The sequence below is a fragment of the Podarcis vaucheri genome (genome assembly GCF_965113315.1).
Source record: "Podarcis vaucheri genome assembly, chromosome: Z".
Lineage (NCBI taxonomy): Eukaryota > Metazoa > Chordata > Lepidosauria > Squamata > Lacertidae > Podarcis > Podarcis vaucheri.
In genome coordinates this window covers 51,945,391-51,971,106 of record NC_138758.1, presented here as the reverse complement: position 1 = coordinate 51,971,106, position 25,716 = coordinate 51,945,391, and the positions used below count along the sequence as shown (strand labels likewise).

Here is a 25,716-nt window from a genome sequence, read left to right as displayed (position 1 = left end):
TTCTTTTTTAAAAAAAAAACAAACATTTTTGTTAAGTTTTCCATTTTAACAGTCCAATCTAATCACATGAAGTATTCCAAATTAGACCTGAAATTATTCTATCTCTTTGCAAATTGACATTCAATAATAATAATAATAATAATATTTGTTATGTGTACCCTGCCCTCCCCAGCCAAGAGCGGGTTCAGGGCGGCTAACGCCTGATAGAAAAACCAGTTGGTTGAAATGCAACTTAAAAACAAGATTAAAATACAACATTAAAACATCAAAACATTCAAATATGGCCTCGTTTCAATGGAAACTCAAAAACAAGTACTGTAGAAATTATTTTTTTTAAAAAATTCATTTTTGTTCAGTTTTTCATTTTCACAATCCAATCACATTAAGTATTCCAAGTTATACATGAAATTATTCAATCCCTTTGCAAATCGACTTTTGCAGACCTTGAGTGGTGCCCCCCCAACGCAACTCCCGAGTAGGGCCAGGGGAGGCCGGGCGGCTTGCGTTTCCGGCTGAATTTCACCCAATTTGTGTGTGTGTGGGGGGAATTTCCGTTGCAACTTGACTGTCTCCACTCACTCGAACCCGGGACCCTGTGGTCATCTGGGGTCTCTCCTTTGGTCTCTGCTAGTGGTCCAGACCGGGGGCGGGGGGAGACAGGAGACAGGAGAATGAAGCTGTTGTTGCGGCAACAGGAGAACAAGACTTTTTTATTGTTGTGGCAATACTGAGCCTTTTCTTTTTCCTCCTCTTCTTCCTCTTCCTCCTCCTCCTCTTCTTCCTCTTCTTCTTGCAGCAACGCGAGAACAAATATTTTCTTTTACTGTTGTGGCAACACAAGAAGAAGACTTTTCTGTTGTTGTGGCAACACCAAGCCTTTTCTCGTCCTCCTCCTATTCTTTTTCTTCCTCCTTCTTCTCTTCCTCTTCCTCTAACACAAGAAGAAGACTTTTCTTTTATTGTGGTTGTTGTTTTGCTGTTGTTATTTTACTTTCATTGCTTAAATTATTATTCCTGTTCTTGAATTTAAATACAGTTGTACATCGGGTCACATACGCTTCAGGTTACATACGCTTCAGGTTACAGCCTCCGCTAACCCAAAAATAGTGTTTCAGGTTAAGAACTTTGCATCAGGACGAGAACAGAAATCGTGCTCCAGTGGCGCGGCAGCAGTGGGAGGCCCCATTAGCTAAAGTGGTGCTTCAGGTTAAGAACAGTTTCAGGTTAAGAACGGACCTCCAGAACGAATTAAGTACTTAACCCGAGGTACCACTGTACTGCCATATAGCAGGAGTTCTCAGGGCGCTTCACAGAACAAAACAAAAAACAAACAAACCACAAAATACACAAAATATAAACAGCAACCCCCCCCCCAAACCCTCACATTTTAAAAGGGCATGGGATGTGGGATGTTTTATATTGTCAACACGCCTGTGATTTTCGGTAAGGGCGGTAAGGAATTTTAATTAATCGTCATCATTGGGGCTTTTACCCCCCCCCCCCAGAAAAAGAGGTGAGGGGTATTTTACGGGAAGTCGGCAAATGTCGGAAGCGGGAAAGAATAATTGGGGATGCAACTTGGACAACGGGGGGAGGGGATAATGGTAATAATGGTAATAATAATAATAATAATAATAATAATAATAATAATAATAATAATAATAATAATAATAAATTTAAGCAGCGGTCTTCTCAGTAGGGCCTTCTCAGTGGTGGCTCCCGCCCTGCGGAACTCCCTCCCACCAGATGTCCAAGAGAAAAACAACTACCAGACTTTTAGAAGACATTTGAAGCCAGCCCTGTTTAGGGAAGCTTTGAATGTCTGACGGACTATTGTATTTTAATCTTTTTTTGGAAGCTGCCCAGATGGACAGAGTATAAATTATTATTATTATTATCCTTGCTTATAGCACCAACCCATGACGCATCTCTTTCCTGCCCCCCAGGTTTCTACCGGGAGCCACCTACTGAACATGACCCGCCTTCCAGTAAGTACGGACACGTCTAATTTTAGGGAAAATGTTTAGGGAAGCCTTTAATGTTTGATGCATTACTGCGTTTTAATATTGTGTATAAATATATTGTTGTTATTATTATTATTATTGGAACAGCATTTCAAACCCTGCCTCCTTTCTCTCCTTAGCTACGGATGTTGAACCAATGAACTCCCCTTCCTCTGTGCTTCCATTGAACGCCAGCAGTGAGTATATTCCTTTTTCTCTCTTGCCCAGGAGAACCAGGGATTTCCACACACAAGCATACATATACACACGTGTGTGTGTGTGTGTGTGTGTGTGTGTACAGTGGTACCTTGGGTTACATACGCTTCAGGTTACAGACGCTTCAGGTTACAGACTCCGCTAACCCAGAAATATTACCTCGGGTTAAGAACTTTGCTTCAGGATGAGAACAGAAATCGTGCTCCGGCGGCGTGGCAGCAGCAGGAGGCCCCATTAGCTAAAGTGGTGCTTCAGGTTAAGTACGGACCTCCAGAACGAATTAAGTACTTAACCCGAGGTACCACTGTATATGTGTGTGTGTGTGTGTATATATCTATATCTGTGTTTGCCTGTGTGTGTGCATATATGTGTGTGTGTGTGTGTATGTGTATACACACACACACGCACACCGTATTTTTCGCCCCATAGGACGCACCGGCCCATAGGACGCATCAAGTTTTTTTTGGGGGGAAATAAAGAAAAAAAATTTTATTTCCCGCCCAGGCGCTTGCGGGGCTGGCAGTGGGGAGAAGCGCTCTTCTCCCCGCCTTCAGACCAGGTCCGGGGACAGTGGGAAGACGCGCTGCACCTCCCCACTGTCCCTGGAGCTTGCGGGGCTGGCGGCGGGGTCTCCCCGCCGTTGGCCTCCAAACCACTTTGGGAGATAGCGGGATGGCGGCGTTCCGCCTCCCTCTGTCCCCCGACCTTGTGGGGCTGGCGCTGGGACTCTCCTGAAGCCTGGAGAGCGAGAGGGGTCGGTGCGCACGTTCTGCCGTCCACTCCGACGTTTCTCCCATGAAAATAGGGACGTTCTGCCATCCCCTCCGACGTTTCTCCCATGAAAATAGGGATGTTCTACCATCCTCTCGGACGTTTCTCCCATGAAAATAGGGACGTTCTGCCATCCCCTCCGACGTTTCCCCCATGAAAATAGGGACGTTCTACGATCCCCTCTGACTTTTCTCCCATGAAAATAGGGATGTTCTGCCATCCTCTCCGACGTTTCTCCCATGAATATTCAGACACTGTCCACTCCGACGTTTCTCCCATGAAAATAGGGATGTTCTGCCATCCCCTCCGACGTTTCTCCCATGAATATTCAGACACTGTCCACTCCGACGTTTCTCCCATGAAAATAGGGACGTTCTGCCATCCCCTCCGACGTTTCCCCCATGAAAATAGGGACGTTCTACCATCTCTGACTTTTCTCCCGTGAAAATTGGGACGTTCTGCAATCCTAGCCGACCTTTCTCCCATGAATATTCAGACACTGTCCCTTCCGACGTTTCTCCCATAAAAAAGGGACGTTCTGCCATCCCCTCCGACGTTTCTCCCATGAATATTCAGACACTGTCCTCTCCGACTTTTCTCCCATGAAAATAGGGACGTTCTGCCATCCCTTCCGATGTTTCTCCCGTGAAAATAGGGACGTTCTGCCATCCCTTTCGACGTTTCTCCCATGAAAATAGGGACGTTCTGCCATCTCGTTCGACGTTTCTCCCATGAAAATAGGGACGTTCTGCCATCTCGTTCAACGTTTCTCCCATGAAAATAGGGACGTTCTGCCATCCCTTCCGATGTTTCTCCCGTGAAAATAGGGATGTTCTGCCATCCCCTCCGACGTTTCTCCCATGAAAATAGGGACGTTCTGCCATCCGTTCCAAAGTTTCTCCCGTGAAAATAGGGATGTTCTGCCATCCCTTCTGACGTTTCCCCCATGAAAATAGGGACGTTCTGCCATCCTTTCCAACGTTTCTCCCATGAAAATAGGGACGTTCTGCCATCCCTTCCGACGTTTCCCCCATGAAAATAGGGACGTTCTGCCATCCCTTCCGATGTTTCTCCCGTGAAAATAGGGACGTTCTGCCATCCCTTTCGACGTTTCTCCCATGAAAATAGGGACGTTCTGCCATCTCGTTCGACGTTTCTCCCATGAAAATAGGGACGTTCTGCCATCTCGTTCAACGTTTCTCCCATGAAAATAGGGACGTTCTGCCATCCCTTCCGATGTTTCTCCCGTGAAAATAGGGATGTTCTGCCATCCCCTCCGACGTTTCTCCCATGAAAATAGGGACGTTCTGCCATCCGTTCCAAAGTTTCTCCCGTGAAAATAGGGATGTTCTGCCATCCCTTCTGACGTTTCCCCCATGAAAATAGGGACGTTCTGCCATCCTTTCCAACGTTTCTCCCATGAAAATAGGGACGTTCTGCCATCCCTTCCGACGTTTCCCCCATGAAAATAGGGACGTTCTGCCATCCCTTCCGATGTTTCTCCCGTGAAAATAGGGACGTTCTGCCATCCCTTTCGACGTTTCTCCCATGAAAATAGGGACGTTCTGCCATCTCGTTCGACGTTTCTCCCATGAAAATAGGGACGTTCTGCCATCTCGTTCAACGTTTCTCCCATGAAAATAGGGACGTTCTGCCATCCCTTCCGATGTTTCTCCCGTGAAAATAGGGATGTTCTGCCATCCCCTCCGACGTTTCTCCCATGAAAATAGGGACGTTCTGCCATCCTTTCCAACGTTTCTCCCGTGAAAATAGGGATGTTCTGCCATCCCTTCTGACGTTTCCCCCATGAAAATAGGGACGTTCTGCCATCCTTTCCAACGTTTCTCCCATGAAAATAGGGACGTTCTGCCATCCCTTCCGACGTTTCCCCCATGAAAATAGGGACGTTCTGCCATCCCTTCCGACGTTTCTCCCGTGAAAATAGGGACGTTCTGCCATCCCCTCCGACCTTTCCCCCATGAAATTAGGGATGTTCTGGCATCCCTTCCGACGTTTCTCCCATAAAATAGGGACGTTCTGCCATCCCCTCCGAGGTTTCTCCCATGAAAATAGGGACGTTCTGCCATCCTCTCCGACGTTTCACCCATGAAAATAGGGACGTTCTGCCATCCCTTCCGACGTTTCTCCCATAAAATAGGTACGTTCTGCCATCCCTTCCGATATTTCTCCCATGAAAATAGGGAGGTTCTACCATCCCCTCTGACTTTTCTCCCGTGAAAATTGGGACGTTCTGCCATCCTAGCCGACCTTTCTCCCATGAATATTCAGACAATGTCCACTCCGACGTTTCTTCCATGAAAATAGGGACGTTCTGCCATCCCTTCCGACGTTTCTCCCATGAAAATAAGGACGTTCTGCCATCCCTTCCGATGTTTCTCCCATGAAAATAGGGACGTTCTGCCATCCCCTCTGACGTTTCTCCCATGAAAATAGGGACGTTCTGCCATCCTCTCCGACGTTTCCCCCATGAAATTAGGGACGTTCTGGCATCCCTTCCGACGTTTCCCCCATTAAAATAGGGACGTTCTGCCATCCTCTCCGACGTTTCCTCCACGAAAATAGTGGTGTCCTCCATCTCCTTCGACATTTCTCCGCTGGGACTATGGACGTTCAACCATGGGGTAAAATCCTTAGAAAAGCTTATCAACTTTGGGGTAAAATCCTAAAAGAAGCTTAACAGCTTGGGGTAAAATCCTCAAAAAACGTCAACAACCATGGGGTAAAATCCTAGAAAAAAGCCCAACAACTTTGGGGCAAAATGGTAAATAAAGCTCCTCAATCCTAAAAAAGGGCCCTCACACATGTTCCCGTCATCAAATCTGGCCCTCTTGCAACAAAGTTTGGGGACCCCTGTTCTGGGACATTTCTCCCCTAAAAAATGCACATCATCCCCTCCGACGTTTCTCTCATGAAAATACAGACACTGTCCCATCCGACGTTTCTCCCATGAAAATAGGGATGTTTTCCATCCGCTCTGACACTTCTCCTATTAAAATACAGATACCACCCCTTCCGACGTTTCTCCCATGAATATAGATCCCACCCTACCCTCCAACATTTCCCCCGTGAAAATTGGGACGTGCTCCATTCCTTCCGACATTTCTCCCATTGCAAAATGGATGCTCAATGATGGGGTAAAATCCTAAGCAAAGCTCAACAACTTTCCTGCTTGGCAGGGGGTTGGACTCGATGGCCCTTGTGGTCTCTTCCAACTCTATGATTCTATGATTCTAACTTTGGGGCAAAATGGTAAAAAAAATTCCACAATGTCAATCCTTACAAAAAGGCCCTCACACATGTTCCCATAATCAAATCTGGCCCTCTTGCAAGCAATAAAATACAGTTTTCCCCTAACCCCACCTCCCCAAAACCAGCCCCAACTACGTCCAGGTAATTTACATTAGTATTATAATCAAATGAAAAATTATTTCTACAGTTGCTGGTTTAAAAAAATCTCATTCCACCTGCTTCCGTGTGTCTTAGGTAGTTTAAATGCATGTTCTTTCTTTGATGCATATGTAATAAAGGAGGACCACGTTATGTAAAAGGTACGTAATTTCTCATGTTGTTTTCTTTTACCTATCCTTTCTGTTAACTTTCCCATCAACATTAATTCCGTAAATTAAAATTAAGGTTCAAGTTTAATGTCCTCCATTGTCCAGCAGCGGCAAGACATACGGGAGTTCTAAGATGCACAATGAAGCCTTTTGTCTCTAAGATTTTGTGCTTCATCTGCAAATACAGAAAGCAATGCTATTTTGGGATCTTGATTGGTCAGTTGAGACAGAATTGGTTCCATTTCCTGGGCAGGATCTTTAGGAAAGGAAAGGGAGCCATTTCTGCTGTTTCTGGACATAATTTTTTTATTTATTTATAAAAAAATGCTTTTTATTAAGTTTTCATTTCAAATACACCAACACCAACAAAATACATAGATATTTCAAATATTTTTAATTTGTCCAGACATAATCTAATCAGCCGGTCGTGTGTCGCGGGGAAGAAAACTGCCTCCATCTGCAGAAAATTCAGCAATGGAGACCTGGGCAAGGGCAGCGATCGACCCCACATTCGCTCCATAAGACGCACAGACATTTCCCCCTTTTAGGAGGAAAAAACCAAATCATAACACACCTATCTGTGCTGCAATAGTGAAGGCGAAAGCGACAGCTCGTCATATTAAACCTTATTTCCCCCCCTCCTCCTCCTGTAGGAAATAAATATATCCCAGCCGTATTGCGAGCGAGCGATACGAAACTTTGTGCCGTATGGTGGTGGTGGTGGTGATGATGATGATAATAATAATAATAATAATACTTATTTATGATTTGTACCCTGCCCATCTGGCTGGCTTTCCCCAGCCGCTCTGGGCGGCTTCCAACAAACACCAAAATTACACGAAAATGTCATGCATGAAAAACATCCCTGAACAGGGCTGCCTTCAGATGTCTTCTAAATGTTGTTTATTTCTTTAACATCTGATGAGAGGGCGCCACCACCGAGAAGGCCCTCTGCCTGGTTCCCTGTAGCTTTGCTTCTCCAGCTACGACTATTCTCCACACACTAACTGTGTGCTGCAATAGCAAAGGCTAAAGCAAAAACTCACCATATTAAATCTTTTCTCCCCTCCACCTCCTGTTGGAAATAGATATATTCCAGCCGTGTTGCAAGCGATTGATAGGAAACTTGGTGCCGTGCGATTCCAGCTATGACCTTTGGGGGGGGGGAGAAAAACATTCAACAATGGAGGCCTGGGCAAGGGGTCGGGGGCCGGAAAGGGAGCCAGCGACGGACCCCACATTTGCTCCGTAAGACGCACAGACCTCTCCCCTTCCTTTTTAGGAGGAAAAAGTGTCTTACGGAGTGAAAAATATGGTAGTTGCTTTCGAAGGCACTACTGGACCGTTTGCCTCCCCCTGCCCTGAACCGAATCTCCCTGCCCATTTCGAACCTGCGCCTGGGTCCCCTGGACCGCCTCTCCCGGTCTGCCCCACAGAGGACCTCAAGGTCCATAAATGGCAACACCCTAGAGGTCCCGGGCCCTAAGGAAGTCTGATTAGCCTCTATTTCTGCAAGGTTCTTACAAGCAATTTGTCCTCAAATATGATGCTCGACTGCCCCTCAGTGGCCAAATGTGGATTTGCAGCATGTCCTAATCCTGCTCTGTCTCCCTGAGCTGTTCACACTGTGCTGTGCTCCTGTGATGAGGCTGCATTTTAACGTTGTGTTTTAATCTTGTTTTTTAAGTTGCATTTCAATCAACTTGTTTTTTTATTGGTTGTTAGCTGCCCTGAGCCCGGTCTTGGTTGGGGAGAGCGGGGTAGAAATAAAATTTATTATTATTGTTACTATTATTGTTATTAAAACTGCCCCATGTCCCCTTTGTTTCTCTGCGTCCTTGTCCCCGCGTCTCACCCGCTGCTGTTTCCTCTCTCCCCCCCCCTTGCAGGCGACCGGGCAGAGCAGCGTACCTGCCTGATTTGCGGCGACCGCGCCACTGGCCTCCACTACGGCATCATCTCCTGCGAGGGCTGCAAGGGCTTTTTCAAGCGCAGCATCTGCAACAAGAGGGTCTACCGGTGCAGCCGCGACAAGAACTGCGTCATGTCCCGCAAGCAGCGCAACCGCTGCCAGTACTGCCGCCTGCTCAAGTGCCTGCAGATGGGCATGAATCGCAAAGGTACCTTGGGCGTTATTGCCGGGGGCTGGGCTGGGGTCGGAGGTGGTAATAATAATAATAATAAGATCTTATTTACGGTATTTTTCGCTAAAAAGTAAGGGGAAATGTCTGTGCGCCTTATGGTCCCTGGAGCCGAATTGACCGCGGGCGAATCTTTTGGAAAGAGTGAAGTGGGTGTTGAAACAAAGCCACCAATCGGAAGCGAGATAAGGGACACTAGCAATAAAGGAGGCTGCCTGGGAAGGGGGGGGGGAGGTAAAGACAGCAAAAGTGCAAGGAGAGGATACAGGAAGACTAAATCAATGAGGAAAGAAATTAGGCGAAAAGGAGGAGCAAAAAACTGCTCTAGCTAAGGAAAAGACTCTAAGGCAAACGAGGGGAGAAGGGAGTATTGAATGGAAGCAGCTGGTCGGTGGGATCAGGAGAGAGATAAGGGACTAGCGATAAAGGAGGCCGCCTGGGAGGGGGGGAGATGAAAGCCCATGGACCCTCAGGATTTTTACATTGGGTCACCCCAAATTTACCATCAGATCACATCGCAAGTCCATGGCTACAGCCTACACCAAAAATATCACACATCCACTATTTCCTGCGGCTGCAATGGTGCAAAAATGTGGATCCATAAGCACGGATCCACATGGATCCTCAGGATTTTTGCATTGGGCTACCCCAAACACCGTCAAATCACATGTCTGTGGCCACAGCATGAACCACCAAAATCATACATGCGCTGTTTCATTCAGATTTTTTTCCCTTGTTTTCCTCCTCTAAAAACTAGGTGCGCCTTATGGAACGAAAAAACCGGTTTATCCTACCGTCCCCAGCCAAAGCCGGGCTCAGAGCGGCTAACAACAGTAAAGCCATACAGCGTTCTAAAATCATTCTAAACTCAAATTAAAGGCAACCTTTGGGCTAGAGTTCTGTGAGGATTGCCAAAGGAGGGGGTCAGGCTGTGCCTCGGCCAAAGGCCTGGTGGAACAGCTCTGTCTTGCAGGCCCTGCAGAAAGATGTCAAGTCCCGCAGGGCCCTAGTCTCTTGTGATGGAGCGTTCCCCCAGATTGGGGCCATGGCTCTGGTCGAGGCCAGCCTAGCCTTCCTGTGGCTCAGGACCTCCAAAATGTTTTTGTTTGAGGACCATGGGACATACCAGGAGAGGCGGCCCTAGGCCATATAGGGCTTTCAAGGGTTAAAACCAGCACCTTGAACCCGTTCCTGTCCTCCACCAGGAGCCAGTGCAGCTGGTATAGCACTGGGTGAATGTGATCCCGCGACGAGGAACCCATAAGGATTCTTGCCGCGGCAGTCTGCACCCGCTGGAGTTTCTGGGACAGTCTCAGGGGCAGCCCCACGTAGAGCGAGTTGCAATAATCCAGTCTGGAGGCGACCGTCGCATGGAGGTAGCTCAGCGCACGTCCTCCGAGTTTCCTAATCGAGCCCTCAGTGGAGGACTCTCCCCAGGGCCTTTGGGGAGCCCCTTGCTCTTGTGTCCGAAAATATATGATAATAATAATAATTTATTACAGATATCCCGCCCATCTGGCTGGGCTTCCCCAGCCACTCTGTGCAGCTTCCAACAAAAGATTAAAATACCGTAACCTATCAAATGTTCAAAGCTTCCCTAAACAGGGCTGCCTTCAGATGTCTTCTCAAAGTCTGGTAGTTGTTGTTCTCTTGGACATCTGGTGGGAGGGCATTCCACAGGGAGGGCACCACCACCGAGAAGGCCCTCTGCCTGGTTCCCTGTAACTTGGCTTCTCACAGCGAGGGAGCAGCCAGAAGGCCCTCAGTGCTGGACGTCCAGGCAGAACGATTGGGGTGGAGACGCTCCTTCCGATACACTTGACCCAGGCCCCAAATTAAGAAATCTGTATTTTTCAGGTCACCAAAGCTGCCAAGCTCTTCCTTGGGGCGATTTCAAAGTTGTTAAGGCTTCTTTTGGTGGGGCAGCGGCCCTCAAAAGTTGCCGACGGAAACTGCATAGGAGACTAAACCCCCTTTTTTTTTTGCTCAAAAAATTCAGGAGAGAACACCATGCTTAACGGGACTGCCCCTCCTGGTCTGCCCTGCAGAGGACCCTAAGGTCCATGAATAAGAATAGCTTAAAGGTCGCAGGCCCTAAGGAAGCCAGATTATCCTCCACCAGTGCCAGGGCCTTTTTAGTGGTGGCTCTGACCTGGTGGAACACTCTGTCCCACGAGACTAGGTAGGGCCTGTAAGACAGAGCTATTACACCTGGCCTTCAGTTTGAATTAGCCTGATCCTTCTATGAAGAAACCCTTTCTGAGACCCCACATTTAAATTCTTCCCTGGTCTTGCTGGCCCCAGTAGGACCAACTTGGCCGGTTAGCCGTGGCGATCATTTGATGTCTATGGACTGAGATTCCCCCCCCCCAAAAAAAAATGACCCCCGAATTTTTGAATTTTCTTGATATTGATGCTGCATTTATGTTGTATTATATGCTGTTTTTAAGTCACATTTTAAGTCACAGTGTTTTGTATTTGTTGTTAGCCGCCCTGAGCCTGTTTTTTAAACTGGGAAGGGTGGGGTATAAATAAAATTTTATTATTATTTATTATGCACGGGAAAACACGGTATATATTTGCTGTGTTTGACGCCGTCATGTTGCTTCCTTTTTTCCTTCTCCCTCCTTTCCCAACCTTATTTCCTGACACTGATCCTTTGGTTTTATCTGGTCAGGCTGGAGTGTGAAGTGGATTTTTAACGTCTGCCGAGGGGGTTCTGTTGTTGAGAATTTAGAGGAAGGAAGGAAGATTCCCCAGAAACTCTTTTAGCAGGGGTCTTCCTAGGTCCTAAGAAGAAAAAAAAAAGGTTCCCCCAGACCCTTTTAGCAGGTTTTTCCAGGTCCAAAGAAATAAAGATAGTGGCATCTACGCACATTTTTTTTTAAAAAAAGCTCTGAAACGTTTTGAAAAAGAAGTTGAGTTTTGTATAGCTCCCTGTCTAGCTCTAGTGATTAAAACATTAATGTGTTAACATTGCATTTCAATCTTGTTTTTTCAGTTGCATTTCAATCCACTTGCTTTGATTATTGGTTGTTATCCGCCCTGAGCCCGGCCTTGGCTGGGGAGGGCGGGGTATAAATAAAATGTTTTATTATCATTATTATTATTAGTGCCCCCTTTGTATATTGTGCTTTAAAACCCTTGCCTTGCAGCCGAGTCCTGGATGTGAACCCAGAGGCCCTTGCTCCTTTCGCAGGGAGTGGCGTGGAAGCGAAACCCACGCGTTGTTTCGTCGCCGCAGTCCCCCCCCCTCGCAAAAAAGGGGCAGGGGATCGGGAGCCGCGTGCGAAAGGCTGCGAAGCAGATTGTCTCCCCTCCCGGGGTGCCGGGCTTTTTTGGGCGGGGTCGTTTGCCGCTGCGGCTGAGACCGAAGGGCTGTGCTGGCCAGGGCCGAAGGGCGAGGGGCGCAGGATTGGGGGGCAGCGCCGGCTGGGGAGAGAGCAGCCGCAGTCCTAGAGCGCAACCACTAGGGGGAGCCTGCCTGGATCACTGGCCCACAGGCAGAGGCCAAACCGCCCCCACTTTCTCTCCTGAGGATCTGTTGGCCGGATCGCCCAAAACCTGAGAGTTATGGGCACCATTCTTTCGCTCCAATTCTCTCCCGAGGATCCGTTGGCCGGATCCCCAGAATCCGAGAGTCACGGGCACCATTCTTCCGTTCCGCTTTCTCTCCCGAGTATCCGTTGGCCGGATCCCCCGGAATCTGAGAGTTATGGGCATCATTCTTTCGCTCCGATTTCTCTCGAATTTCAGGTGATCCGGCCAACAGATCCTCGGGAGAGAAACCGGCGTGAAAGAATGGTGCCCATAACTCTTGGATTTCGGAATTCTGAAATTTACAGGCACCACTCTTTTCCTCCGCTTTCTCTTCCAAGGATCCGTTGGCCGGATCAACTGAAATCTGGGAATTATGGGCCCTGTTCCAGGGAGACGATTCTTGCCTGCCGGCCCGCCTTTCCTCTCCTGCTTCAGCCCAGCTTCTTGGCCTTTCCCTTCGGCGCCTCTGAGCGTCATTTCAACTTCTTTACAATTAAAAATATATATAAATTTATTTTCCGTTTTTGTCGCGGTCACGGACTTCCAATGCTAATGCGTATTAGGCTTCCCTCCCCCCCCCCTTTGTGGTTCCTTATCCATTTAAATCAGGCACCCCCAACCTTCAGTTTCTGGGTGGCCCACCCCGCCCGCCCCTCCCGGGCAACGGGCGGGGTGAGGCCGGGGTGCCCGTGGGCCAGTCCCTAACCATCTGCTCTCGCTGCCTTCTTGTTTTTCAAGCAATTCGCGAAGATGGCATGCCCGGAGGCAGGAACAAGAGCATCGGACCTGTCCAGGTGAGCGGCCGTTGGGTTTCTCTCAAGTAGGCACCCCCCAAAACCTTCGGCCCTCCCGATGTTCGCGTGCTGCCAAATAGAGCAGCTCTTTCCAAGGATTATCGGGGCAAAAGGAACGAGGAGGCAGAAGGGGAAGCGAAGCAGTTTTATTAACAAAACCTACCCAACAGGGGCTACCCAATCTTCCCTTCAGCTGCCCAGAGCCCCCAGGTAGAGCAGCAGGAGAGAGACCCCAGCCCTCGGGTCTCCCACCATCGGGTCCTTTGATTTGGGTAGAAGCCCCTCCCACCTTTCGGCTTTTATAGCCTGCCTTGATGTCATCCAGGGCATCCGGCGTCAATCAGGGTCCGCCCCGGACCCCAAGACGGAATTAACGACGAACGGCCGATCTTTTCCCAAAGTCGTCTGTTCCCGGGCACCCAGTACAGGCGTGTGAACGGAACCGGGCAAGGGATAAGAATGTCCAGAAGAGGTGGAAGACCCTCACCTGAAGGACTGGGTTCTTCTGTGCCAGCTGCAGGGAGACTCTCAGCCGCTCTGTCTTGATTCCATCTCAGGGTCCTGGGCTAATCAGAAGTCACACCAGGTGCCCTTGATGACGCCCAGGAAGAAAAGCAAATCCGTAGTCAAGAGGAACAAAAACTAATCCATTCAAAAGTACGCCTTCTGACAAGGATTGCAAACTCGAACGGAGATTGCAAACTCAAACTCATAAAGTCGCGGATATCTTCATTTCAATCATTGACCAGAAGTCGGAAGTCAATTACAGATTAGAAACCAGGGCAATGTTCTTATCCCTTGCCCGGTTCCATTCATGGGCTTGTCCTGGGTGCCCGGGAGCCATTGTCTTTGGGAGAAGATCGGTTGTTCATCCTTAATTCCATCTTCCATTTATTTGTTAATAAAACTGTTTTGGTTCCTCTTCCACCTCCTCCTCCCTTTTGTCCTGATCTCCTTGGGAAAAACTGCTGTATTTGGCAGCACAGTTTGGGACTACAATTCCCATCCTCCCTTGCCGCTGCTCCCGTTAGCTAGGGATTCTGGGAGTTGTAGGCCCCAACATTGGGAGGGCCACAGGAGAGCACCAAGCCTTCCCCGGTTGGCACATTTTCTCGCCGCCTCCCCCCGTTTTTGTGTGCGCTTGGGTCGGGGAGGGCTCCCTTTTCCAGAACGCTGCTGGCGGCCAGACCTTGGGCCGCGTCGGCGCTCCTGCCTCCTGGTCCTGCCGCCCTTGCCCGCCCCAGCCAGCCCCCCGGGAGCTGCTCCTCCCAAAGCCAGCACCAGCCCTTTGGTCCATGCCGAGCCCTCCGGAAAGCGGGCTGCGCCACAGTTTCCGAAGCCGCCCGGGGAACGTCCGCTTGGCGGGTGGGGTGACTTGCCCGGAGAGGTCTTGCGAAACTCCGGGCAGTTTAGGTCCTGGCCAAGAGAAGGCGCCCAAAGGCTGATGCCAGGCTGTGGTGTTTTTCAGGGGTGGGGGCCGCGGCGGCAATGTGCAACGGCAGCTTTGGGGAGTCTCTGGCCTCGCCCTCCGGCAAGCTGTGCCGCGGATTCTCCCCACAAGGCACGGCTGGAGAATCCAGGTAATGGGGGTCCCCAGAGAGGTGGTCCGGCTGCCCCCTTTTTCCTGGGTAACGTCTGAGCTGATGGGGGCCTGCAATTTTTGGAGCGATCAGGGGAGAGAATTCATTTCCATGGAAGGGATTCAAATCTCTGTTCTGTGTTTTTAGCCGCACGCTAGCAGAAAAGCATCGTTTAAAAGTCTGTAAGAAATGTTATTTGTAGATAAGCGGCCCCCAAAACAGCCAGTTCCCAGCAGAAAAAACTATACAGTGGACGCTCGGGTTGTGAATGTGATCCGTTCTCAACCTGCAGCGTCTGCGCGGGTTGCGATTCGGCACTTCTGTGCATGCGCAAAGTGCGATTTAGCACTTCCGCACCTGCGCGACTGCCGAAACCCGGAAGTAACTCGTTCCAGTACTTCCAGGTTCTGGCGGTCTGCAACCCGAAAAAACGCAACCTGAAGCGGCTGTAACAGTATGGCTGTATATTTGTAGATAAGCAGCCCCCCAAAAAGCCAGTTCCTGGCAGAAAATACTCGTGCGATTACCCTTGGGACATTGTACGGTTGTTGCAGCAAAACTCTCTCTCTCTCTCTCTCCCTCTCTCCCTCTCTCCCTATATATACACACCCCGTATTTTTTGCTCTGCAAGACTCACTTTTTCCCTCCTAAAAAGTAAATGTGTGTGCGTCTTATGGAGCGAATGCAGGCTGCGCAGCTATCCCAGAAGCCAGAACAGCAAGAGGGATTGCTGCTTTCACTGCACAGCGATCCCTCTTGCTATTCTGGCTTCTGAGGTTCAGAATATTTTGTTCTTGTTTTCCTCCTCCAAAAACCAGGTGCTATATATATATATATATCGTTTTGCTGCAAGAGCCTTACAGTGTCTGAAGGACGTTGCTAAGGCCCTTGCAAGGCCGTTGCTAGAATAAAAACCCGCTTGAGCCGGCAGGTGTAAGAGCAGGAGGAGCTTTCTGGGAGGGACGTTGCTAAGGCCCTTGCAAGGCCGTTGCTGGAATAAACACCCACTTGAGCTGACTGGTGAAGGAGCGGGAGGAGCCTTCTGGCAAAGGGTGTCATCGGCTGAGCGCTGAGCACACCTCGCTCCACAGGGTAGCAGCTCAAAGGCTGGCAGGGAGCTGGCGTGGCACAGCAGGGAGGGTCCCGCCCTGAGAACTGAGAACCCCTTCTCCCCTTGCTGGCTTGCTGGCCGCGGAGGGGCCGCTCGACCCTTGGAGGGGGCGGCTTGAGTAAGGGCCGGGGCGTGTGCGTGTCCCTCCTATCCTTCTCCCCGCAGATCTCTGAGGAGGAGATCGAGAGGATCATGTCTGGGCAGGAATTCGAAGGCGAGGCCAACATCTCGTGGAGCAACAACGGAGACAGCGACAACAGCTCCCCTGGAAATGGGGTCTCGGAGAGCAACCAGCCCTCGCCCGTCTCAACGCCATCGTCAAGGTAGGATGCTGGGGGGGGGGGTGCGCGGGGAAAGGTTCTCGGGCCGGACGAGAGCGGGAGTCGGGGGGGGGTTAGGAGGCAGTTCTCCCACTCGGGCCCGGTAGCCTACCGGGGTGAAATCGGCACGTTGATTATTAACATTATTTATTAAATTTATGTACCCGGGGGTCTCGATTACCGTCTTCAGGGTGGGGGTGGGGTGGGGGAAGATGCTCAGACCGGTCTCCAGTGGGTTTTGGGGGGGCTATTGGGTCGTTGTTATTTTGATTAGGTATTTTGTGGTTTTATATAGATTATTGTTAATAATAATAATAAAGTGGGGGTTTGGGGGGTTTTCATGTTGATTATATGTTTTTATGCTGATTACATGGGGCTGCCCAGAGTGGCTGGGGAAATAAAAAATTATGGCGATAACGTTTTGGGTTTAAAATATTTAAACCCACTAATAAATATAATAAAAATTATATAATAATAAATAATAATTTTTTATTTATGCCCCAGCCAAGACCGGGTTCAGGGCGGCTAACACTGAATATAAATGCAGTTTTATATTTCGATTTTGTTTCGTGAACCGTATAGGGCACTGCCTGCCAGATGCCCTCCAGCTGCTGTCTGGACTACAACTCCCATCATCCCTCGCTCGCAGAACCAGTGGGTCAGGGATGGTGGGAACTGTAGTCCCCAAACAGCTGGAGGGCCAAGGGATCAGGCATGGCCCAAGCTGGCCCTCCAGCTCTTTTCTGGACTACAACTCCTATCATCCCTAGCGGTCAGGGAAGATGGGAATTGTAGACTCCAAACTGCTGGAGGGCCACGTTTGACTCCCATCATCCCTAGCTCCCAGGACCAGTGGTCAGGGAAGATGGGAATTGTAGTCCCCAAACAGCTAGAGGGCCACGTTTGACTCCCATCATCCCTAGCTCCCAGGAGCAGTGGTCAGGGAAGATGGGAATTGTAGTCCCCAAACAGCCGGAAGGCCACGTTTGACTCCCATCATCCCTAGCTCCCAGGAGCAGTGGTCAGGGAAGATGGGAATTGTAGTCCCCAAACAGCCGGAAGGCCACGTTTGACTCCCATCATCCCTAGCTCCCAGGAGCAGTGGTCAGGGAAGATGGGAATTGTAGTCCCCAAACAGCTAAAGGGCCACGTTTGACTCCCATCAAATATCTTTAATACAGTCAATGACCAGCAAGCAATTTATAAAATAAAATATGACAATCTAAGTACTATTGTACTACGGATAACAGTGGAGATATGGCCAAATCACAAGATTGGTACTTATGTTTATGACCAGGTTTCGCCTTTTAAGGTTTTAAGGATTCAATTCAAATGTCACTACTGTTTATTATCGTTCCTTCGATGTTTGCAATTTGAACTCCGTTGCTGTCATCATGGCTCGTCTTATTCTTGTTTCAATGCAACAGTGCTTCGCCACAGGCCTGTTGATTTTGGGATCTTTGTCAGCTAAGAGGTGTCTGCAGTGGCGTAGTGTGGGGGGTGCCAGGGGTGCCGGCCGCACCGGGCGCAACATTGGGGGGGTGGCGTTTGGCCGGCCCTTCGCAAGACAAAAGTCCATAGGGAAATCTCTGGGACAGCGGGGAAGCGCAGTGCGTCTTCCCCACTGTCCTCGGAGCATCCTTCCGAAGCCTGGTGGTGGGGCAGAGAGACCTCCTCCCCGCACCAGCCTTCGGATGGCTGTCCTGAAGACTTGTGGTGGGAGCAGTGGCGTAGCGTGGGGGGTGCAGGGGGGGCCTGCCACACCTGGCGCAACATCTGGGGGGGGCGCGGCAGAGACTCGAGTGCTAAAATCCACGGGTTAGGGGGCGCAAATTACTTGCCTTGCCCCGGGTGCTGAGAACCCACGCTACGCCACTGGGTGTCTGATATAGGTGTGGTCTGTGCAGCGATGTCTTTTCCTCAGAATCGGCACGATCAGCTCTTTTCTTGAGTCTCGGTATAATGGGCAATATAAGATGACATGCCCAACGGTTTCTATTTCGTTGCTGTTACAGGGGCATAATCGTCGTTTGATCGATATTTTGTTGTATCCTCCCTCTAGAAGAGCTGAAGGGAGAGCGTTAAAGCCGGCCCTGGTTTGACTCCCATCATCCCTAGCTCCCAGGAGCAGTGGTCAGGGAAGATGGGAATTGTAGTCCCCAAACAGCTAGAGGGCCATGTTTGACTCCCATCATCCCTAGCTCCGAGGAGCAGTGGTCAGCGAAGATGGGAATTGTAGTCCCCAAAAACCTATAGGGCCAAATTTGACTCCCATCATCCCTAGCTCCCAGGAGCAGTGGTCAGGGAAGATGGGAATTGTAGTCCCCAAACAGCTAGAGGGCCACGTTTGACTCCCATCATCCCTAGCTCCCAGGAGCAGTGGTCAGGGAAGATGGGAATTGTAGTCCCCAAACAGCTATAGGGCCATGTTTGACTCCCATCATCCCTAGCTCCCAGGAGCAGTGGTCAGGGAAGATGGGAATTGTAGTCCCCAAACAGCTATAGGGCCATGTTTGACTCCCATCATCCCTAGTTCCCAGGAGAAGTGGTCAGGGAAGATGGGAATTGTAGTCCCCAAACAGCTAGAGGTCCACGTTTGACTCCCATCATCCCTAGCTCCCAGGAGCAGTGGTCAGGGAAGATGGGAATTGTAGTCCCCAAACAGCTAGAGGGCCACGTTTGACTCCCATCATCCCTAGCTCCCAGGAGCAGTGGTCAGGGAAGATGGGAATTGTAGTCCCCAAACAGTTAGAGGGCCACGTTTGACTCCCATCATCCCTAGCTCCCAGGAGCAGTGGTCAGGGAAGATGGGAATTGTAGTCCCCAAACAGCTAGAGGGCCACGTTTGACTCCCATCATCCCTAGCTCCCAGGAGCAGTGGTCAGGGAAGATGGGAATTGTAGTCCCCAAACAGCTAGAGGGCCACGTTTGACTCCCATCATCCCTAGCTCCCAGGACCAGTGGTCAGGGAAGATGGGAATTGTAGTCCCCAAACAGCTAGAGGGCCACGTTTGACTCCCATCATCCCTAGCTCCCAGGAGCAGTGGTCAGGGAAGATGGGAATTGTAGTCCCCAAACAGCCGGAAGGCCACGTTTGACTCCCATCATCCCTAGCTCCCAGGAGCAGTGGTCAGGGAAGATGGGAATTGTAGTCCCCAAACAGCCGGAAGGCCACGTTTGACTCCCATCATCCCTAGCTCCCAGGAGCAGTGGTCAGGGAAGATGGGAATTGTAGTCCCCAAACAGCTAAAGGGCCACGTTTGACTCCCATCATCCCTAGCTCCCAGGAGCAGTGGTCAGGGAAGATGGGAATTGTAGTCCCCAAACAGCTAGAGGGCCACGTTTGACTCCCATCATCCCTGGCTCCCAGGAGCAGTGGTCAGGGAAGATGGGAATTGTACTCCCCAAACAGCTAGAGGGCCACGTTTGACTCCCATCATCCCTAGCTCCCAGGAGCAGTGGTCAGGGAAGATGGGAATTGTAGTCCCCAAACAGCTAGAGGGCCATGTTTGACTCCCATCATCCCTAGCTCCGAGGAGCAGTGGTCAGCGAAGATGGGAATTGTAGTCCCCAAAAACGTATAGGGCCAAATTTGACTCCCATCATCCCTAGCTCCCAGGAGCAGTGGTCAGGGAAGATGGGAATTGTAGTCCCCAAACAGCTAGAGGGCCACGTTTGACTCCCATCATCCCTAGCTCCCAGGAGCAGTGGTCAGGGAAGATGGGAATTGTAGTCCCCAAACAGCTATAGGGCCATGTTTGACTCCCATCATCCCTAGCTCCCAGGAGCAGTGGTCAGGGAAGATGGGAATTGTAGTCCCCAAACAGCTATAGGGCCATGTTTGACTCCCATCATCCCTAGTTCCCAGGAGAAGTGGTCAGGGAAGATGGGAATTGTAGTCCCCAAACAGCTAGAGGTCCACGTTTGACTCCCATCATCCCTAGCTCCCAGGAGCAGTGGTCAGGGAAGATGGGAATTGTAGTCCCCAAACAGCTAGAGGGCCACGTTTGACTCCCATCATCCCTAGCTCCCAGGAGCAGTGGTCAGGGAAGATGGGAATTGTAGTCCCCAAACAGTTAGAGGGCCACGTTTGACTCCCATCATCCCTAGCTCCCAGGAGCAGTGGTCAGGGAAGATGGGAATTGTAGTCCCCAAACAGCTAGAGGGCCACGTTTGACTCCCATCATCCCTAGCTCCCAGGAGCAGTGGTCAGGGAAGATGGGAATTGTAGTCCCCAAACAGCTAGAGGGCCACGTTTGACTCCCATCATCCCTAGCTCCCAGGAGCAGTGGTCAGGGAAGATGGGAATTGTAGTCCCCAAACAGCTAGAGGGCCACGTTTGACTCCCATCATCCCTAGCTCCCAGGAGCAGTGGTCAGGGAAGATGGGAATTGTAGTCCCCAAACAGCCGGAAGGCCACGTTTGACTCCCATCATCCCTAGCTCCCAGGAGCAGTGGTCAGGGAAGATGGGAATTGTAGTCCCCAAACAGCCGGAAGGCCACGTTTGACTCCCATCATCCCTAGCTCCCAGGAGCAGTGGTCAGGGAAGATGGGAATTGTAGTCCCCAAACAGCTAAAGGGCCACGTTTGACTCCCATCATCCCTAGCTCCCAGGAGCAGTGGTCAGGGAAGATGGGAATTGTAGTCCCCAAACAGCTAGAGGGCCACGTTTGACTCCCATCATCCCTGGCTCCCAAGAGCAGTGGTCAGGGAAGATGGGAATTGTAGTCCCCAAACAGCTAGAGGGCCACGTTTGACTCCCATCATCCCTAGCTCCCAGGAGTAGTGGTCAGGGAAGATGGGAATTGTAGTCCCCAAACAGCTAGAGGGCCACGTTTGACTCCCATCATCCCTAGCTCCCAGGAGCAGTGGTCAGGGAAGATGGGAATTGTAGTCCCCAAACAGCCGGAAGGCCACGTTTCACTCCCACCATCCCTGGCTCCCAGGAGCAGTGGTTGGGGAAGATGGGAATTGTAGTCCGCAAACAGCTAGAGGGCCACGTTTCACTCCCACCATCCCTAGCTCCCAGAAGCAGTGGTCAGGGAAGATGGGAATTGTAGTCCCCAAACAGCTATAGGGCCATGTTTGACTCCCATCATCCCTAGCTCCCAGGAGCAGTGGTCAGGGAAGATGGGAATTGTAGTCCCCAAACAGCTATAGGGCCATGTTTGACTCCCATCATCCCTAGCTCCGAGGAGCAGTGGTCAGGGAAGATGGGAATTGTAGTCCCCAAACAGCTATAGGGCCATGTTTGACTCCCATCATCCCTAGCTCCCAGGAGCAGTGGTCAGGGAAGATGGGAATTGTAGTCCCCAAACAGCTATAGGGCCATGTTTGACTCCCATCATCCCTAGTTCCCAGGAGAAGTGGTCAGGGAAGATGGGAATTGTAGTCCCCAAACAGCTAGAGGTCCACGTTTGACTCCCATCATCCCTAGCTCCCAGGAGCGGTGGTCAGGGAAGATGGGAATTGTAGTCCCCAAACAGCCGGAAGGCCACGTTGGACTCCCATCATCCCTAGCTCCCTGGAGCTGGTGTCAGGGATGATGGGAATTGTAGTCCCCAAACATCTAGAGAGCCACGTTTGACTCCCATCATCCCTACCTCACAGGAGCAGTGGTCAGGGAAGATGGGAATTGTAGTCCGCAAACAGCTAGAGGGCCACGTTTGACTCCCATCATCCCTAGCTCCCAGGAGCAGTGGTCAGGGAAGATGGGAATTGTAGTCCCCAAACAGCTAGAGGGCCACGTTTGACTCCCATCATCCCTAGCTCCCAGGAGCAGTGGTCAGGGAAGATGGGAATTGTAGTCCCCAAACAGTGGTCCCCAAGCAGTGGTCAGGGAAGATGGGAATTGTAGTCCCCAAACAGCTGGGAGGCCACGTTTGACTCCCATCATCCCTAGCTCCCAGGAGCAGTGGTCAGGGAAGATGGGAATTGTAGTCCCCAAACGTCTAGAGGGCCACGTTTGACTCCCCTCCTCCCTAGCTCCCAGGAGTAGTGGTCAGGGAAGATGGGAATTGTAGTCCCCAAACAGTTAGAGGGCCACGTTTGACTCCCATCATCCCAAGCTCCCAGGAGTAGTGGTCAGGGAAGATGGGAATTGTAGTCCCCAAACAGTTAGAGGGCCACGTTTGACTCCCATCATCCCTAGCTCCCAGGAGCAGTGGTCAGGGAAGATGGGAATTGTAGTCCCCAAACAGCTAGAGGGCCACGTTTGACTCCCATCATCCCTAGCTCCCAGGAGCAGTGGTCAGGGAAGATGGGAATTGTAGTCCCCAAATAGCTAGAGGGCCATGTTTGACTCCCATGATCCCTAGCTCCCATGAGCAGTGGTCAGGGAAGATGGGAATTGTAGTCCCCAAACCGCTAGAGGGCCACGTTTGACTCCCATCATCCCTAGCTCCCAGGAGCAGTAGTCAGGGAAGATGGGAATTGTAGTCCCCAAACAGCAGGAAGGCCACGTTTGACTCCCATCACCCATACGTTCCCAGGAGCACTGGTCAGGGAAGATGGGAATTGTAGTCCCCAAACAGCTAGAGGGCCACGTTTGACTCCCATCATCCCTAGCTCCCAGGAGCAGTGGTCAGGGAAGATGGGAATTGTAGTCCCCAAACAGCTAGAGGGCCATGTTTGACTCCCATCATCCCTGGCTCCCAGGAGCAGTGGTCAGGGAAGATGGGAATTGTAGTCCCCAAACAGCTAGAGGGCCACGTTTGACTCCCATCATCCCTAGCTCCCAGGAGCAGTGGTCAGGGAAGATGGGAATTGTAGTCCCCAAACAGCTAGAGGGCCACGTTTGACTCCCATCATCCCTAGCTCCCAGGAGCAGTGCTCAGGGAAGATGGGAATTGTAGTCCCCAAACAGCTAGAGGACGACGTTTGACTCCCATCATCCCTAGCTCCCAGGAGCAGTGGTCAGGGAAGATGGGAATTGTAGTCCCCAAACAGCTAGAGGGCCACGTTTGACTCCCATCATCCCTAGCTCCCAGGAGCAGTGGTCAGGGAAGATGGGAATTGTAGTCCCCAAACAGCTAGAGAGCCACGTTTGACTCCCGTCATCCCTAGCTCCCAGGAGCAGTGGTCAGGGAAGATGGGAATTGTAGTCCCCAAACAGCTAGAGGGCCACGTTTGACTCCCATCATCCCTAGCTCCCAGGAGCAGTGCTCAGGGAAGATGGGAATTGTAGTCCCCAAACAGCTAGAGGGCCACGTTTGACTCCCATCATCCCTAGCTCCCAGGAGCAGTGGTCAGGGAAGATGGGAATTGTAGTCCCCAAACAGCTAGAGGGCGACGTTTGACTCCCATCATCCCTAGCTCCCAGGAGCAGTGGTCAGGGAAGATGGGAATTGTAGTCCCCAAACAGCTAGAGGGCGACGTTTGACTCCCATCATCCCTAGCTCGTAGGACAAGTGGTCAGGGATGATGGGAATTGTAGTCCCCAAACAGCTATAGGGCCACATTTGACTCCCATCATCCCTAGCTCGTAGGACAAGTGGTCAGGGATGATGGGAATTGTAGTCCCCAAACAGCTATAGGGCCACATTTGACCCCCATCATCCCTAGCTCCCAGGAGTAGTGGTCAGGGAAGATGGGAATTGTAGTCCCCAAACAGTTAGAGGGCCACGTTTGACTCCCATCATCCCTAGCTCCCAGGAGTAGTGGTCAGGGAAGATGGGAATTGTAGTCCCCAAACAGCTAGAGGGCCACGTTTGACTCCCCTCATCCCTAGCTCCCAGGAGCAGTGGTCAGGGAAGATGGGAATTGTAGTCCCCAAACAGCTAGAGGGCCATGTTTGACTCCCATCATCCCTAGCTCCCAGGAGCAGTGCTCAGCGAAGATGGGAATTGTAGTCCCCAAAAACCTATAGGGCCAAATTTGACTCCCATCATCCCTAGCTCCCAGGAGCAGTTGTCAGGGAAGATGGGAATTGTAGTCCCCAAACAGCTAGAGAGCCATGTTTGACTCCCATCATCCCTAGCTCGTAGGACAATTGGTCAGGGAAGATGGGAATTGTAGTCCCTAAACAGCTAGAGGGCCACCTTTGACTCCCATCATCCCTAGCTCGTAGGACAAGTGGTCAGGGAAGATGGGAATTGTAGTCCCTAAACAGCTAGAGGGCCACATTTGACTCCCATCATTCCTGGCTCCCAGGAGCAGTGGTCAGCGAAGATGGGAATTGTAGTCCCCAAACAGCTAGAGGGCCACGTTTGACTCCCATCATCCCTAGCTCCCTGAAGCAGTGCTCAGGGAAGATGGGAATTGTAGTCCCCAAACAGCTAGAGGGCCACGTTTCACTCCCATCGTCCCTAGTTCCCAGGAGAAGTGGTCAGGGAAGATGGGAATTGTAGTCCCCAAACAGCTAGAGGGCCACGTTTGACTCCCATCATCCCTAGTTCCCAGGAGAAGTGGTCAGGGAAGATGGGAATTGTAGTCCCCAAACAGCTGGAAGGCCATGTTTGACTCCCCTCATCCCTAGCTCCCAGGAACAGTGCTCAGGGAAGATGGGAATTGTAGTCCCCAAACAGCTAGAGGGCGACGTTTGACTCCCATCATCCCTAGCTCCCAGGAGCAGTGGTCAGGGAAGATGGGAATTGTAGTCCCCAAACAGCTAGAGGGCCACGTTTGACTCCCATCATCCCTAGCTCCCAGAAGCAGTGGTCAGGGAAGATGGGAATTGTAGTCCCCAAACAGCTAGAGGGCCACGTTTGACTCCCATCATCCCTAGCTCCCAGAAGCAGTGGTCAGGGAAGATGGGAATTGTAGTCCCCAAACAGCTAGAGGGCCACGTTTGACTCCCATCATCCCTAGCTCCCAGGAGCAGTGGTCAGGGAAGATGGGAATTGTAGTCCCCAAACAGCTAGAGGGCCACGTTTGACTCCCATCATCCCTAGTTCCCAGGAGAAGTGGTCAGGGAAGATGGGAATTGTAGTCCCCAAACAGCTAGGGGGCCACGTTTGACTCCCATCATCCCTAGCTCCCTGAAGCAGTGCTCAGGGAAGATGGGAATTGTAGTCCCCAAACAGCTAGAGGGCCACGTTTCACTCCCATCATCCCTAGTTCCCAGGAGAAGTGGTCAGGGAAGATGGGAATTGTAGTCCCCAAACAGCTAGAGGGCCACGTTTGACTCCCATCATCCCTAGTTCCCAGGAGAAGTGGTCAGGGAAGATGGGAATTGTAGTCCCCAAACAGCTGGAAGGCCATGTTTGACTCCCCTCATCCCTAGCTCCCAGGAACAGTGCTCAGGGAAGATGGGAATTGTAGTCCCCAAACAGCTAGAGGGCGACGTTTGACTCCCATCATCCCTAGCTCCCAGGAGCAGTGGTCAGGGAAGATGGGAATTGTAGTCCCCAAACAGCTAGAGGGCCACGTTTGACTCCCATCATCCCTAGCTCCCAGAAGCAGTGGTCAGGGAAGATGGGAATTGTAGTCCCCAAACAGCTAGAGGGCCACGTTTGACTCCCATCATCCCTAGCTCCCAGAAGCAGTGGTCAGGGAAGATGGGAATTGTTGTCCCCAAACACCTAGAGGGCCACGTTTGACTCCCATAATCCCTAGCTCCCAGGACAGGGATGATGGGAATTGTAGTCTCAAAACATCCTGAAGTATGGCTGTCGTTGGTATAGGGCAGGGGTCTGCAACCCGCGTCTCCAGAGCCGCATGT

The 25,716-nt window shown here is 50.9% G+C and overlaps 1 protein-coding gene across 3 annotated transcripts in view; it reads left to right on the top strand.

Annotated features, from left to right (window-relative positions):
• The window catches only part of NR6A1 (nuclear receptor subfamily 6 group A member 1), a 53,299-nt gene that overhangs the window by 6,154 nt on the left and 21,429 nt on the right, over positions 1 to 25,716 (top strand). For all 3 annotated transcript variants that reach the window (XM_082208923.1, XM_082208924.1, XM_082208922.1), the window contains exons 2-6: positions 1,947 to 1,988; positions 2,144 to 2,200; positions 8,458 to 8,688; positions 12,988 to 13,043; positions 15,900 to 16,057. In XM_082208923.1, the coding sequence (XP_082065049.1) occupies positions 1,947 to 1,988; positions 2,144 to 2,200; positions 8,458 to 8,688; positions 12,988 to 13,043; positions 15,900 to 16,057 (544 nt within the window). The remainder of the gene's footprint in view (positions 1 to 1,946; positions 1,989 to 2,143; positions 2,201 to 8,457; positions 8,689 to 12,987; positions 13,044 to 15,899; positions 16,058 to 25,716) is intronic.